The following is a 17,453-nucleotide window of genomic DNA, read 5'->3' as shown; positions in this document are numbered from 1 at the left end:
TTTTTTTTTTACCTTTAACATTCTTTTGTCAAAATATGATACATAATAATCTATAATAATCATAATTTCATATTTTTCTTTCATAAAGTTATTTCAGGTAATGTCTCATAAGGAGTCACACTCTTTCTGGTACATAACACTGTGATGTGACAATGAACTTTTCTATCTGAAATTTCATTCACTGCCATAAAGTTGGTCTGACGTTGGACGTTAAAGTTACATAAGACATTGGTATACACGTTTCTAACTTCAATAGCATTTGGAGAGAATGACCTACAGTCACAAACCCAACTGTAAAGCGCTGATGTAGGTGTCAGCTATGATGCACACCTTCTAGATTTGTGATATTTCACAATACAATGCATGAACCAAAAAACCTACACGAATGCATAAAGAGGGGGACAAAATGGAATTAATGGTTTTCTTAAAAAAAGGTCATATTAATGAAATAATAAAAAGAACTGATTATACACAAATGTTTTAATATGTCACACATGTTTATTTGTTTTCTGCATTTTATGTCTGTCAGCTGGCCACCATTATAACTGCCTTGTTGACTCGACCGACGTTTTTGGTAATTCAGTGCAATTTTTTTAACTAAGTAGGGAACTGTGTGTAGAGTGAGTGAGTGAGTGAGAAAATAATTGATTACTGAGCAATTTGATAAGATTATTATTATCTTTTTCCAGATTGAATGTCACCTCTGCAGGTGGTTCCATATGGCATGCCTTTCCATGTCAGAGAAGCAGTTCAACAGGGGCTAAAAAGGTTGACTGGAAATGCTGCCTATGTAAATAATTTAGAATTCCTAATTTTGGCTCCCACCCACAATCTGTGTAAATGTGTATATGAATAAATTAAACTGTACACAGTTCCCTATACAATTTGTGATTTGTGGATGGCACGGCGAACTGTGTTCACATACAATGAGTTCTGGAGGTGTTTATATATATATATATATATATATATATATATATAACACAGTTGATTGTGCCCTGCGATGGATTGGCTCCCTGGGATAGGCTCCAGGCTTCCCTGTGACCCTGAAAAGGATAAAGCGGTATAGAAGATGGATGGATGGATATTTTACAGTTGTAATGAAAAATAATGCAAGATACACAAAATGGGCTATTCATGAATTTGGTTTTAAGATCTTTAGCAGTGAAAAATCCTGAGCAGAACAATATGAAGCCTTATCAGCACAGAGTTCAATTTGTCAAGTTTAGATACAATGCTTGTGAATCAGAGGTCCATTTATCCAGCTGAATACTGAACTCAACAGTTAGAGGCTCCATCTTGGAAGGGTTGCTTTCGTCAGCCAAGGCCTCAGCCAAAATCTCCTTGCATCCTTTTCCTTTTCCTATTAAAAGAAACAAGAGATTTTCTCCAAGATCTAAAGAACACCCGAATATGATTAGATTACTCTATTTTGATTTTGAAGTACAAGAACTGACAATGTTTTGGCAAATCTAAAGCTTTCACCTACTCTGTCATGTAACACTGAATTGTTTTTGTTCTGTATGAACCTCTCGGAAGTGGAGCACCTATATAAATTCATCTCTTTTTTTTGTTTATTTGAAGAAATAACACTTTAGAAGCTTGGCTCAGTTTATGTATGCTCCATATCTTTAACTTCGACTACCTCCTTGTTGGTGTCTTATATGATGGAATTCGATTAGGTTTCTGCCCACCAGCATGCATTATACAAATAATCCCAACCACAACAGTCCTTACCCATGACTGTATGAGTTTGACAGAGTCAAAAGTGAAGCCAAACTGTTTCTGAGGCCCTCTAGTGGTTGGCTGCAGTACAATTTTTAACCCCGCCCATTCCCTTGTTAGTTAATGAAGACTGAGAAAAAATTTTTAAAAATTTTAAAAAATATATTTAAAAGCTCCACAAATTATTTTCAGCAATATTGTTGTCATTTCTACAAGTTTAGTTAACCTTAATATCTCCCATAATAGTTTTCCTTAGAATAAATGTGCTTTATAGGTGTTATTTGGTGCTTTTTTTAAAATATATATATATATATTTTTTAAAAGGGCGTGATTGATGTGGTGATTGATGGCCTCAGGCCATGACAATTGAGCCTCATGAATATGCATGTTTCCAAAGCTCTGCACAGTTCTATAACAAAGCCATACCTTCTTCTGCTGTAAACTGTTCTAACAGACCCTCAGTGGGGAGTTCTTTGCAGTTTTTCCAGGATGTTGCGCATTTTGATGTCTAAGCTCGGTCTTGTGCTGATATTATAACTAGCAAACCAACATGAGTGAACAAAAGGGTGGCACAAAGCAAGACAGCTAACACTAGCTACCTTTTATGAAAGGTAGCTAGTGTTAGCTGTCTTGCTTTGTGCCACCCTTTTGTTCACTCACTCACTTTTTTTTTTTGTTCACTCACTCACTTTTTTTTTTTTGTTCACTCACTTTTATGAAAGGTAGCTAGTGTTAGCTGTCTTGCTTTGTGCCACCCTTTTGTTCACTCATGTTGGTTTGCTAGTTATAATATCAGCACAAGACCGAGCTTAGACATCAAAATGCGCAACATCCTGGAATATTACAATATTATGATATTGTATAGACTGTATGACCTTAGCGAATATTTTGGTAAGGTTAGAATTGCACTGACAGGATGACCAGATGATATAAGAGCATTTCTTCACATGGGTAAAGCTAGATGAAAATAATGGAGAGCACCTATTGTTTTGCCTTAAAAAACAGATTGTGTTGAGCGTGAATGCTGACTGCTGTTTGTAATTTCAGGTGGTACTTTACATTAGCTACTTATACTTATGTTATTTTGATTAAAATGATGGATAATGTCAGCTAGCTAGCAAATAGAAGTTCAGTCAGTCATGACTCAAAGCTCTCATATCTTTTCCTGACAATTACAAAATCAATATAGCTGCAAAAAATATACAACTACAGTGTAGCATTTTACATATTAATAAATAATGCTGTACTTACCACTTTGACTTATCCAATGCACCATTTAAAGTATAGGTAATTCATTTTAGGTTCACTTTAGGTAACTTATTGTGGACATGTATGTACTGTGGCCATCACTACATGGGCGGGTGAGAGGTGGACCCACTGCCCATCCCGCTGTATCTACTGCCAATGCTTTGGTGCCATGCTTTTTTTGTTGTAAGGCTGTGATTCCCATTTTGACCAAAAAAAGGCTTGAGAAAGCACAATGGGAGTGAATGGTGCAATGCTGTCCACTCATATATACTGTACAGTCATTGGTCCTGACAGTTATCCACTGATGTTAAGGTAATAAAGAAATTAGTACTGCTAATGGTGTAACACTCAAGATCAGATATCTGACTCAAAGCAGATATAGTTTTTCAAAAGAGTTTTTCCATTTACAAGATACGTCAGGAGGGGTTTCCCCCCAGTATTTAGGTCAGGAAATGTTCCAAGGAAACAAACTTGGGTGCACTGTGTGTCAGAGTGTTTTACTAAAATTAAAATAATAGCATGAGGAGTTTTGAAGGATATTCCAAAAAGTAGTTGGGATTATGCAGGACTAATTAAATTGCACTAGAACTGAAATAAATGATTATTTTATCATCATATACAGTCATGTAAAAAAAAAAATAAGTACACACCATGGAAATTGTCGGCTTTTTTGACATAATTGGACAAGCAAACGTTTGATCCTATGCGAAACAGTTCCTGTTAATAAAGTTGATACACTCTATATCAAATGACACATTAAATTGACATTTTGTGGTAATTTTCACAATTTAAATGAATATAAAACAGATCAGTCACATGGAAAAATTAAGTACACCCCTACATTTATCACACCTTCAAATCCATATAATTAGAATCAGGTGTTCAGGATTGGGTGACAGTGATTAGAACCTGCTTAGGGAGTGCAGGTGGAACCTGTATTATTTATACCCCTCTCACATCTAGTGTCTGGTGTTCCATTTTTAATTGAGGTGTGTGGTGTCATCATGCCAAGATCTAAAGAGTTCTGTAAGGCCTTCAGAAAAAAGGTTGTGGATGCCTATGAGTCTGGCAAGGGATTTAAAAAATTCTCCAAATGATTTGAAATACATCATTCCACTGTAAGGAAAATAATGTACAAGTGGCACAGATTTCAAACAACTGCCAATTAGTCCAGGACTGACCATCCCAGCAAATTCAGCCCAAGAGCAGACCATCTGATGCAGAACGTCTCCAAGAACTCTATAACATCATCACAGGATCTGCTATTATGTCTTGAAACTGTTGGTGTCAAAGTTCATGCTTCTACAATCAGAAAGTCAGAAAGAGATTACACAAATTTGACCTGAATGGGAGGCATGCCAGGAAAAAAACCTTTGCAAGACTACAGTTTGCCAATGAGCATATAGGCATAGACCAGGCCTTTTGGAATAATGTTCTCTGGAGAAATGAATCAAAGATAGAGTTGTTTGGCCACAGAAGCAGCAGACATGTTTGGCGCAGACCAAAGACAGCTTTTCAGGAGATGCACCTCATACCAACTGTGAAGCACAGTGATGAGATTGTTATAGTTTGGGGTTGTTTCGCTGCCTCAGGGACTGGACAGCTTGCATTAATTGATTCAACTATGAATTTTGCATCATATCAAAGAGTGCATGAAGATAATGTGAGGCCATCTGTCCAAAAGTTGAAGTTGAACTGAAAGCGGATCTTTCAACAGGATAATGATCCTAAGCACACTAACAAATCCACCAAGGAACGGCTCAAAAAGAAGAAATGGAGGGTTTGAATCCTGGATTTGAATCCCATTGAAATGTTGTGGGGGGATTTGAAATGGGTAGTACATGCATGACAACCCTCAAACATCTTGCAACTGAAAGAATATTGCATGGAAGAGTGGTCAAAAATTCCAGCAAGCCAATGGCAGAGACTGGTGGACAATTATGCAAAACGCCTACAAGACATTATTTCTGGTAAAGACGGCAATACTAGCTTCTGAGGCCAAGGATGTACTTACTTTTTCCACAGAGGAATATCACATCCATTGATATTTCTCTTGAATAAATGATTGAAAATGCAAGTTTTCCTTGTGGTTCTGCTCAAGTATATGAACTTCATTAATAGCATTGTCTCAAATATGATAAAATGTTTGCTTGTACAAATATGTCAAAAGAGCCAACAATTTCCATGGGGTGTACTTATTTTTTCACATGACTGTATTTATCACCTTTTGCAGAAGTTGGCTTTAATATCTTTTCTTCTTTGTTTTCTTCTTTATGCTTCTTAGTTTTCTCCTGTGGAAGACAACATCGTTATGAAAGTAAAAGCATTTAGATTGGACAATATGTTTTTTGTCAATTCATAGAAATTTGCCTTGCAACGCCAGCTACAACAATCATAAAACACAGGAAAAACAACAACAACAACAACAACAATAATATTAATAATAATAATAATAATAATAACAATAATAATAATAATAACAGTCTAATACTATAGGCTCTCAATTGTGCTTAGAGTGCAGTAATCTAAGTCTTACTGCAGGATACTTTGAATATTATTTTGAACAAAAGAGGTGATTGAAGACCTCACAATTGATTTTTATGGCATTTTTTGGCAGATGCCCTTATGGCAGTGCTGGGGCTTGAACTCCTGACCTTCTCATTAGTAACCCAGAGCCTTTAAACACTGAGACACCACTGCCCACCAATTGTGATCAGTTGATCACAATTGATCTTAATTGCCTTTATATGGAGCCTTAACTTAACTCCAAATAAGAAGCATTTCTTTCTTTCTATGGGACTTTTGTTATTCACTTGAAGTGATATAATTTAAAGGGTGAGGAACTTAATATAACAACTTTTGACACGCCGACTGAGATCTCCATCATAGCAAAGATGGCGGCTGATCAAGAAAAGCCAACGCTCAAATCTCTCATGAAAGCGAGTCGGGATTCTAATGACGGCTTGACTTCTCACATAGACAAGAAGACAACCGACATTCAATCTTCACTATACAAAATGTATCCTCAAAATTGATACAGCAGACAAAGTTCTTCTGACATCAGAGTATCTGAGGAGGAAGTACTTTGTGCTATCTATTCTTTACAGAATAATAAAGTGCAGAGGCCAGAAGGATTCCTTATCAAATACTTCATAGCATTTTCTAAAAAACTACTGGCCCCTCTTACCAACATGATCAAGGAAGCGCTAGATAATCACGTGCTACCATACTCACTGGAGGTTTCGACAATAACATTGCTACCCAAACTAGTCAAGGATAAACAAAAATGTGGCTCCTATAGGCCCCTCAGTTTGCTGAACTCTGACTATAAGGTTCTATCCAAAATAATTGCTTTACGGCTGGAGAATGTCATGCAGATCAAACCCAGATTTGTCAAAAACAGACAGGGAGCAGATAATGTACACCGATTGTTCCATATAATAAAAGCTGCACAGAAATGAGGACGCCCCATGGTGATTGTATCGATGAATGCTGAGAAGGCGTTCGACAGAATAGAGCCAAGTTTCCTTCTGCACACCGTGAGGCCTATGATTTTTTTTTTTACATTTATTCAATATATCAAAATCTCTTTAATGCCAATAAGACTCAGATTTTGACTAACAGAGTTTTGTCGGGCGCCTTCTCCGGCACTTGGATCTAAGTCTGGTCATTTCTGACACTACGTCTTGCTACTAATTTATCAGGACATTTCTAGATAAGGTTGCTTTTGAATCTGCTATCCCTAACTAGTCCAACCCTTTTCAGATTTACAGCTTTATCCGGATCAAGTATTAATTAAATAATATTACATTAAAAACATGAAAGGTTTTAAAATATTAAAGATTTTATATAGTATATTGGCTGTATTAAATATGTGAAATAGTTCAAGCATCAATTGGAAATATAAGGGAGCAACAAAACAATAGAAAAATGTAATACATGTATTAAGCAAACACATTACAGATAAAAGATTTGGATTTTGTTGGTGAGATTATATACCTGATATTTATTTTATTACGATAATATATTAACGAATAATTCCACCTTAGTTTTTTTTGTGGTCAGACCCTTTTCTCATTTATTTTTCTTTCCACAAAACAAAAACTGCAGATTGAAATGTAAGACTATGTAATGTTCATGCTGAGTTTGGCCCAGGTTCTGAGTGATCTTGAACCTTGGCAATTATCCAGAATTCATAAAACCATCACAATACTGTGCTTCTAGGCCATGGTGATGACCCATTACTCAATGGTCCAAAAATGCTTAGACAGACAGCATGCCAGATGAATAGCTGATTCTCTGAGCATTTAGCCATTGTGCAGCTCACATAGCACCATAAGGTATGTAATGGGCATGGTAGGGAGCAATCTGTAGATTTACCCTTGTAGCACATTGTAATGTCAGTCACCCAGTTCTTAGGTTTGAGACACCTAATCTTAGATAGGAACCTTGGGTTCTGTTACATGATCACCCTGGGGAAAGAGTCCCAGTGTGCTCCAACTACTAGTGAGAATGGTAGTGGAAACTAGGTTCACACTGAATAAATTTTGGGCCTCATGTAGGCCACTGCGATCTGATTGCTGAATACTTAGTACCATAGAGAGTGTAATGGACCCAATGTGGCCCACTATGCCTCGTCCCAGAGGGCTCCACTATGGAGAACCCTATTTGCCCAAGGTGTGCCTGGGTGAATTTTCCAGGTCTGCTACATCATAACATTCCATGTCAGCCAAGCTGCCCTAAATTCTAGGAAATATTTACTGAGGAAAAAGAAACCATGCTTCCAGAGAACTGGAGCTGCTGTCCTTCTCACTGGGTTGAGGACATGTTCCTGTTTGTGGTCTTAGGGGTTAGCTGTAGGCTGAACCTACTTCCAAGATCTCTTTAATTTTAATCACCCTTGAAGGCTTACTAGCATGGCTGCAGTATGTCAGCAAGCACTGGAGCCACCTATAGTGGTCTACCTGGCTAGCATTCCCCCTGAATCAAGCTTCTCCATGATGTATCTCATGGTTTCCTCCAGTCAAGAGTACGGGCACTGCCCCCATGATGTGACCCAGTCTAACAGACAAGCTCAAAAAGTCTCAGATGAGGATCAGTTTCAGAAAACAGCATCATCGTTTTAATCACCACTTGTGTGTGTGTGCTTGTAAGAAAGACAGCAGTCTATGTCTGTGTGTTAACTATTGAAATCTACAACATAAGATCATTCAAGCTTGATACCTGCTGCCAAGGATACATGATCTAAATGATAACCTAGGGGGATTCTCGTGGTTTTCAATTAAGAACAAGGCAGTACATATGATTAAAGTTGCATGAAGGAGAAATCTAGATACAGTATGTTAAATCTTTCAGTACTCCATTGGAGTTTTATGAATGGGTTTGCACGCCTTTCGGATTAACAAATGCACCAGCAGCATTTCAAAGATGCATGGAGGGTTTCAGGGGCATCGCTAGACCCTTTTTAATTTTGCTGTTCCCACGTAAGTTGATTTCCTGATAAATTATTGACTTGTTACTACGTAACTGAATGTCAGTAAAAGAAGACGGCAGTGTTGTAATTTTGCATCTTATTGAATGGAGTGTTTTATTTTTATCCTCAGTAAACAGAGTGTTGTATTTTATTCTTAGTAAACAGAGTGTTGTATTTTATTCTCAGCGAACAGAGGTTCAACGCCTCACCCCCCCTCGCTGTGCACGAGAGTAATTTAGTGTTTCGGTTTCAGTCGCTTTACTGGTAATAAATCGGCATATATCCATTTTCCCCTCACACCAACTGACTGTGTGAGCTAGCGTTTGGTAGAATTGAGAGCTGTCAGTCAATAAGACACGAGTATTTCCACGTATTTTCCTGTAAACTGTCTGATTGGTCTCGCCTCTGTTCAGTGAAGATATAAAATTAAAACACTGCCGTCTTCTATTATTGATGTTCATTTACATAGTGGCAAGAAAGAGAAAACTTTCAGGGCTACAGCCCCAAAAGCCCAGGCCAGGTTACACCCCAGGCAGAGAGCAGGGACAAACGTTGCATTTGAATGATCTATATTTCAATGCAGAATTTAATTTTTCCACCCCTCAAATCAATCTTTTATAACCAGGACCTTAGTCTACAATTACAAGATCAACAAATTACCCAGATATGGTAAAAATGTCAAAGCATTAACCCTTTCACACTTAAGTTTAAAATATTCCAACTGAGCTGGGGGTGAGTTGTTTTTTTTTTAATGCAATAATTGTTTTTGAAGTATTGCATTCAGCAAAGCCCTTTACAGTAAATTAAATTGTAAAATTGAACTAATTAAATGTTCTACAGCGCATACTTGCATTAATGTTTGTTACATAGTATGATTCAAGAAAATATACACAAACAAACAAACAGACAAATGAATAAATACTACTCCAAAAGTCACCAGAATTGAATGCTTTGGTGCTGTTTTTGCAAAAAATTTCTTCCCTATACATTTTGAAGTACTTTTCTCAAATTCTTGGAGGGGCCTGTGCCCCAGTAGTGATCAAGCTCAAGAAACGTCCATGGAGGGTTTGCTTGAGGGCTTCCGTGATGAATGCTGTTTTCCATATCTTTATGACCTCCTGTATTATTCTAAGACATGTGGATGAACTTGAATTGACTATTTTCCATAATTTGAGAATATGGCATGACATAAAAAGTGTGGACTCTTCAAATGGTAGGTCAGATGTATTGGTCATTTGGTTTCATGGTTTCACTTGTACTGAGACTGTCCACCCTGCAGTTAGTTGTTGAGATAGAAAGAAAAGCATGCACAGACCCTGGCATTGAAGGACCTCTACGGCAGTTCTCACTTTGCGAGTAAACCATTTTTGTGTTGATTTTGATGTATGTTTTGGATCATTGTCCTGCTGGAAGCTCCAACTATGGCCCATTTTAAGCTTTATGGTCCTCTGGCAGAAAAACATTAAAGAGCCACCACCATATTTAACCGTGGGCATGAAGTACTTTTCCATATGGCTACCTCTCTGTCTGCTCCAAAACCACCTCTGGTGTTTATTGCCAAAAAGCTCTATTTTGGTTTCATCTGACCATAGAACCCGATCCCATTTGAAGTTCCAGTAGTGTCTGGCAAACTGAAGACGCTTGAGTTTGTTTTTGGATGAGAGTAGAGGCTTTTTTCTTGAAACCCTTCCAAACAACTTGTGGTGATGTAGGTGATTGTAGTTTTGGAGACTTTCTGACCCCAAGACACAACTAACTTCTGTAGTTTTCCAGCTGTGATCCATGGAGATTTTTTGGCCACTCGAACCGTCCTCTTCACAGTGCCTTGAGACAATATAGACACGAGTCCTGTTCCAGATTGATTCATAACATTTCGAGTTGATTGGAACTTCTTAATTATTGCCCTGATGGTGGAAATGGGCATTTTCAATGCTTGTGCTATTTTCTTATAGACACTTCCCATTTTGTGAAGCTCAACAACCTTTTGCCGCACATCACAGCTATATTCCTTGGTCTTACCCATTGTTATGAATGACTAAGGGAATTTGGCCTATGTGTTACCTCATATTTATACCCCTGAGAAACAGGAAGTCATGGTTGAACAATTTACTGTTCCTTGTCACCAAGGTGTACTAAAATATGTAAAATATCAATGGGAATATACATCAAATATATTTTTTTCTCATATGAATTCATAGGGGTGCCAATAATTGTTTTGAGAGTTAATGACCTACCTTTTCTTGGATGACTGCTGTTCTGATGGCGTGATCTGAATGGTATATCCCCAAGTTACACTCTTCTCTAATTTGATCTTTTCCTTCCAAAAGTTCTTTCAGGTGTACATGAACTGAACCAAGGCTTTGCTTGATAGGTTTTTCATGAATCAACTTGAGCTCTGATTCTTTTTTCTTCTTCTTATCTTTTGCTTTTGTACCTGCCGTTGTGGCCTAACAAAACATTAAGATCCCAAATTAGTAAATTATGCCAGTATATTTTCTGAAAGCATTATTTCTGTTAAGTATGATTATTTAGAAACACCAGAAGAAACTAGGAACCAAATAAAAAAAAAAAAAAGAAGGCTGATTTTGAGACATTTTGAGTATTAAAATGGTACAGGGACCGCATGGTGGCACAGCGGTTAGCATTGTTTGTGGATTGGATAATCTTGATTGCAACTAGGTGTGACTGACTGTGCAAGTGTGAGTGTGTGTGTGTGTGTGTGTGTGTGTGTGTGTGTGTGTGTGAGAGAGAGAGAGAGAGAGAGAGAGAGATAACTCCAGGATGTATCACCACCATTTGCAGTTTTCCAAGGATAGACTCTGGCTCTACCATGACCCTGACCAGGATAAAGCACTGAAGATGAATGAATGATTGATGAAATAGTTGTCTATGGTTTACTGTTAACAGCTCCTATCTAGAAGACAGTACTGTACCTCTTTCTTGTTTGCTGATGCTTTGATTCCAGTTCTTTCAGCCGGAGATGCAGGCCAGGACAAAACCTATATACATCATTAAAAGTGTCTAATGAGTTAAACTACAATTCATCACTTCTGATGCTCTTATATTATCATATACTTTACTAATATATTATCATATAATTTACTAATTAATAGGCCGATCATGTATTTTACAGATTTGTCAATATTACACAAATACACAGCACATACAAAGTACACATCACATAACCTAAGCTGGTTGAGCACTTAGACTGTGATCTCTAAACGTATCCCAAATCTGTACTTGTTGATTACACTTGTTGATTTTGTACCACTTTATTTAAGGGTACCCACACTGGAACTTTATATCACATTCATAAACATTGCATATGTATTTATTTTTTTAATAAAGCATAGCTGATGAGGTTTGACCATGAAAAGAGTAGTGGTTGGTAGCAGAGTACACATGAGACCTGTGGAGGCATGAATAAGTGAATTTTGGACACATTTGGCCCAGGGAAGATTCTAGTCATGCTGGTGGTTGCTGCAGTATATTCTCAAAAACCTCCCAATTTCTTGGTTTAGGTGTTCCAAGTGGCCAATGGACTGTGGGTGATAACCTGAAGATAGACAAATTTTAATGTATACTGTAGTTCCTTGCAAAAATGCCATTACCCATGACCTGACACCATGTCATCTGGAAGGCTGTAATGCCTGAACACTTTACAGAAGATTCCGTCTGTGCTTTCCATGGCTGTGAGGGGCTTGGGCAAAGGTATTAGTTGGAATGATATTGAAAATCAGTCAGTGATTTGACCTTTGTCGTGTCCGGCGACACTGGGTACACGGTCACCTTGTTCTATGCAAACCAACAGACGTCTTTGACGTCTTTAACAATACTCTTGAACACGGTAGATGAGAGAAGCAACACTCCCATTTATTGTCCAATAATAGCAGCCACCATGAAATCAAGTCATTGAGACATCCCAGAATGATCTGAACTAACTGACCTCTCTTCCCCTATTTATATGGTGTGTCACCGGTATCCCTCCTATCTTTCTTTTCCTGTCTCCCTGTCTGGAATTTCCCACTATATTCTTTTTATGGCTATTTGAATTCCTCTTAGAATCTGTTCTTGTTATTTGAGTTCCCTTTATTTTTGTTTGTCAGTTATTTGGAAACCTCTTATATTCCAATTTTGGCTCATCAAATTCTCCTTATCTTTGCCCCTCTTCATCCTCACATATTTAAAAAATCCCCTTGGCCCTTGCTCTGCATTCCCCTGCAAGACATCAAGCTGTGTGAATCTAAACGCACTGTTTCTTTTGCTATGGGTGAGTTTTTCCCTCTTATTATTGATAGCTTCTATTTTTATTATTTTATTAAGCAAGACTTGACAAAGCTTTTGCTGGGTAAATGCTGATTGTTGAATAAATGCCCAGGTGTCTGGAACTGAGTAAGGTATGTACTGACTGGATTACTGGTTCTATGATACTCATAGTCAGAGATATGTAGGTCTTGTCTGAAAGGTATTCTGGGGGCACTTGTTCTTCTTGTTGTGCGTGCTAGATGTCTTTCCTAGAACTTTCTACTTGTGAACCCTCATACAGACAAGAAAGTGTATCAGCTTTAACAAGTAAAAAGCACGTTCCACCCCTTCCAACCAGTATTGCCATTCTTCAGTGGTTGCCTTGATTGCTAGGAGCTCTCACACATCATAATTTCTTTCTGGACTTAAATTTCCTGAGAAGAATGCACAAAGATGAAGTATTGGGTAGATTGCCCTGGCGCTGCAAGAGGATGGCTCCAATTCCACTTTTGGAGGCATCTGCTTTAATGATGAATGGGAGTGAAGGATCTGCCTGATGGGAAAAGGTGGCACTTGTGAATCAGGTTTTCAGTTCCTTGAAGGCTTAAGTGGCACCGTAGGTCCATGCCACAGTTTTCAGTTTACCTCTTATGAGTGAAGTCAAAAGGGAAGTCAGACCGCCAAATATTTGGTTGAGTTGACCTAGTTTGTGTACTTCTGTTGGATCCACATTTACAGCCAAAGCTTTCTGTAATGTGGAGGAACTAGTGACAAGATCTGCATATGCAGGTGGTTTATTACAACAGTCCACAAAAACCCAAAGTCAAAAGGCAGGCCACGATAAATGCACAGATATATCTCAGGGTAGACAGTCAGTGTCAGAGCAGCACATAACCTCTATCTTCTCACAGGTATAACACCAACCAATAAAGTAACACCTGTACCACTAAACACATAAAAAATATTTAAATATAAACATGTTTAAAGAGTTTCATGGTGGAATTTTCTTTTAAGAAGCCAATATATCAGCTAAATAAATAAAAATATCTCAAAGGAAGGTCTAAAACAAAGTCATTAACACATGAAACTTCTGTCATCTGTCAAGTGAATGAATCATAAATCCTTCTTCACTTCTGTATAAAATATATACAGTATGCACTGTTTATGAATGTGTTATGAAGGCCCCACATTACTCTTCTTGGTATGCATATATTATTGCTATTATTATTATTATTATTATTATTATTATTATCATCATCATCATCATCATGTCAAACCTTCTGCTCTTCCACAGTGAGCCAAAGGCCTCGGAGAATAAAATTCTTGAGAGCTGCCAGGTCTCTGATGTGGTGTGTGCTTGCATAATTAAAGTCAATTACTTCAGACCACTCTTGCTTTGATGTCCAGTTCATAGCTACAGGAATGCTGAAGGCTTACAGAGGAAGACAGCGAGAAAACGTGAACTGAGACTCGGTGGGTGACTGTCACTCAAGAAAAACGCATTATTATGTCGATCAGTTGGGAAATAGGCATGCAGTCCAAAAGCTTTCTCAAAAGCAATGCATGCAAAAACTAAACCCAAAGATAAAACATTGATTATTAATTTGATATTATTATTATTTTTTTTATAAATGATTGATTATTAATTAGTTTTTTATACTCGTGATATTTGCACTATGCAGAGAGTAATAAACTTTCATAAACTACAGAGACTATAAAAATTCTGTATGTCAATTGTTTACCATGACTTTGGTGATCTGATGACATACATGGGATTGGTGTTACTCTCTTATTCTCTTGTGGAGTCAGTGGAATATTTTCCAATGTTTGGCCCTCAGCTTGAACCTGCTATGAAAATTACATTTCAAGGGGATTCATCAACAAGATTTTTCAACATACGCAAATGCAGTATATATTGTTCTCTGTATACACTGTACTCAGCAATTCAAAGACAGCTCTGTTCACTTATATCCAAAGACTTACATGGATGTACTGTGTGCATAAATCAAGTGTGTCTGCTTGTCATTATTATGTTGTGGTATATCAATGGAATGTCTAAGGACCGTATTCAGAGTCAGAGAGTTATTGATTTACATCACTAGATACTTAGGGAAAGTTACATGTTTTTAAGAGAGGGATTAAGCACCTTCTTAAATAAATTTAAGTAACTGAAGTAATTTTTATGCATATTATCAGCTGAAGATTATGTATATTATCTTCATGTAGTTAGTGCCTCTGAGGTTGCCAGATTTTTCTTGAGTAGAAACTATTTTTTCAACACGAGCATATTCTTTCCTTTAAGCTTGGAAAAATTCAGAGATATAGAAAATACAGACCGAAAAGGAAAGCACTTTTTTTCATTGCTGTCAAAATGTAAAAATAAAAAAGACTAATACACTGCTATATGAATGAGAAGATGACAAGCACTGAAATAAACATCTAACAGGAGTCTAATATATTGCCAGTGTTATGTCCATGCTGAAATTGGCGTCTCTCTACAGCTCCCAGAATACAGCGAGCCCTACAAACATGGCCACCAAGGACTACAACATACCACCATCACAAACACTGACACGTTTACGTTCACCCAATTACTGATCACACACACCTGTGCACAATTATAGCCTCAAGGTATATAAGGACCTTAAGTTCAATTCACTTTGCAAAGTATACGCTCTGTGTTGATTTTCACCAGTCGTTACCAAGCCACTGAATATTGACTGTTATCCTGGTTTCAGTACTGTTTCTGGTTTCCTTGACTTTTGTCGAGGCTTCTCTCTGACATAGTTCATGATGTATGTTGAAGGTTTTGATTGTCACTTTTATTAAAAACCTGTCAACCTCCACTTGTGTTCTGCTTACCTGACAACCAGTATATTACGGCATGAATAGTCCTTGTAATGATCACAATAATCATTACATATTTGGCTTCATTTAACAAAACGGCTTCCATCCTTATTATTCGTCAGCTTATAAAATAGCACTTTATCTAGCATATCCTGTTATTTTGGATTTTATTATTTTATATACAGTAGCACGTTGACATTGACTCGAGCACACAACTCAACGAGGCCATGAGAAATTAAGTCGAGGTCATGGTACAGCCCAAAACATGAATTTCAGCATGACATATTGTCATTACAGTGGTGCTGGACGCTGGAGTCAATATCACACCTCTGACCCTGCACATTTAACTCGTATAACGTCACAATAATCCTTAAGTATGTAATTATGTCTGAAGTCTGAATACAGATGGGCACAAAATTCAGTATTACATGTACACTACATGTATGTAACTCAACTCGGAATATAGCACTAAAGGCTCAAATTATAGCTAAAAGTAAACTTGTAAGGAAAGTTTACTTACACTTTTCTGGGATTGAGCTTCATCAAGAAATTCATAAGAGACTGAATAGCTGTAGCTGATCAGGGGGAACTCAACTGCATCATCATCCAACAACAAAGTGGGGTTAGGAACACCCTTCATCTTCTTAACACACACGGTGACCGCCGCTTCCTCAGAGATTGATGCTTGAAATGCAAAAATGTACACCAAAGTATAATCAATATCTCCATTATCAACAGCATCAACATCAGTAACCACTTTTTCATGGTCATGGTGGCAGTGGATCCAGAGTCTATTCGAAACTGGAATACAAACTGATTGGGACATCACAGAGCACCATGCATACACATACTCATGCACGTTTGAGAGGTGGAGAAAACTCAGAGATCTGAAGGGACTGAAGACTGACGCAGAGATGGCTTTTTTTTCTGCTGAACAGGTAATGACGTTTCAGTGGCTCAATAGGTAGCTAGCTAACATTATCACACTTGTTCATGTGATTCAGCTAGGTATAGAGCTGCCTATGTTGTTTGTTTTTTTGTTTTTTGCTATGAACAGTGTGGTAACTTGCACTTATTTTCTGCTAGCTAGAAAGCAATTCACCTCTACTCCAAGAAAACCATATCTGCTGCCACGTCTGTTGTCAAGTACTGGAGCTAATATACAATCCAAACACTACCTTAAACCATAAGATTCATCCATACAGAGGAGCAGTGCCAATGTACAACACATAAAAAAATAAACTTTATTATAATACTTTTTTAAGTAACTTGCAGTTTTATGTTTCAAACAGAGATGAGGCAAAAGTTCGGTACTGCAGATTTAAATAAATGACACATTTGAAACCTACATTTTAAATAGATTATACATAATATCTAAGTGATATTACACCAGTATCTAGTTTCAGGCTTTAAAAAAGATCTTGTCTTGGATTTATATGTAGAGATATTTTTATATTTAGCAGACAGACTCTCTTATACGAGGCTCTTATAATAAAATTAAAAGTATAATGCTGGAACACTTTTCAAGCTGTTTTGACTATGCTCTTCTCATTGAGGAGATACATAGGATCCACTGACTGCTTGGGATATACCATTATATACAGTATCTCACAAAAGTGAGTACACCCCTCACATTTTTGTAAATATTTGATTATATCTTTTAATGTGACAACACTGTAGCAAAGTGTCATTTCTTCAATGTAAAGTAGTGAGTGTACAGCTTGTATAACAGTGTAAATTTGCTGTCCCCTCAAAATAACTCAACACACAGCCATTAATGTCTAACCCCAAAGTGAAAATGTCCAAACTGAGCCCAAAGTGTCAATATTTTGTGTGGCCACCATTATTTTCCAGCACTGCCTTAACCCTCTTGGACATGGAGTTCACCAGAGCTTCACAGGTTGCCACTGGAGTCCTC

General features: G+C 37.4%; 1 protein-coding gene across 1 annotated transcript in view; it reads right to left on the bottom strand.

Moving 5' to 3' along the window:
* Positions 1-69: 69 nt before the first annotated feature.
* The window catches only part of LOC128599291 (leucine-rich repeat-containing protein 43), a 28,547-nt gene continuing 11,163 nt past the window's right edge, over positions 70-17,453 (bottom strand). Inside the window, exons 6-13 of the mRNA XM_053610808.1 lie at positions 16,056-16,219; positions 14,431-14,536; positions 13,966-14,120; positions 11,377-11,442; positions 10,678-10,890; positions 5,195-5,261; positions 1,276-1,360; positions 70-1,043 (exon numbers count right to left, since the gene is read on the bottom strand). Of these exons, the coding sequence (XP_053466783.1) occupies positions 944-1,043; positions 1,276-1,360; positions 5,195-5,261; positions 10,678-10,890; positions 11,377-11,442; positions 13,966-14,120; positions 14,431-14,536; positions 16,056-16,219 (956 nt within the window). The 3' untranslated portion in view covers positions 70-943. The remainder of the gene's footprint in view (positions 1,044-1,275; positions 1,361-5,194; positions 5,262-10,677; positions 10,891-11,376; positions 11,443-13,965; positions 14,121-14,430; positions 14,537-16,055; positions 16,220-17,453) is intronic.

Source organism: Ictalurus furcatus, chromosome 22 (assembly GCF_023375685.1).
Source record: "Ictalurus furcatus strain D&B chromosome 22, Billie_1.0, whole genome shotgun sequence".
Classification (NCBI taxonomy): Eukaryota; Metazoa; Chordata; class Actinopteri; order Siluriformes; family Ictaluridae; genus Ictalurus; species Ictalurus furcatus.
The sequence above is the reverse complement of the archived record's forward strand: the minus strand, read 5'-3'. Positions and strand labels throughout refer to the sequence as shown.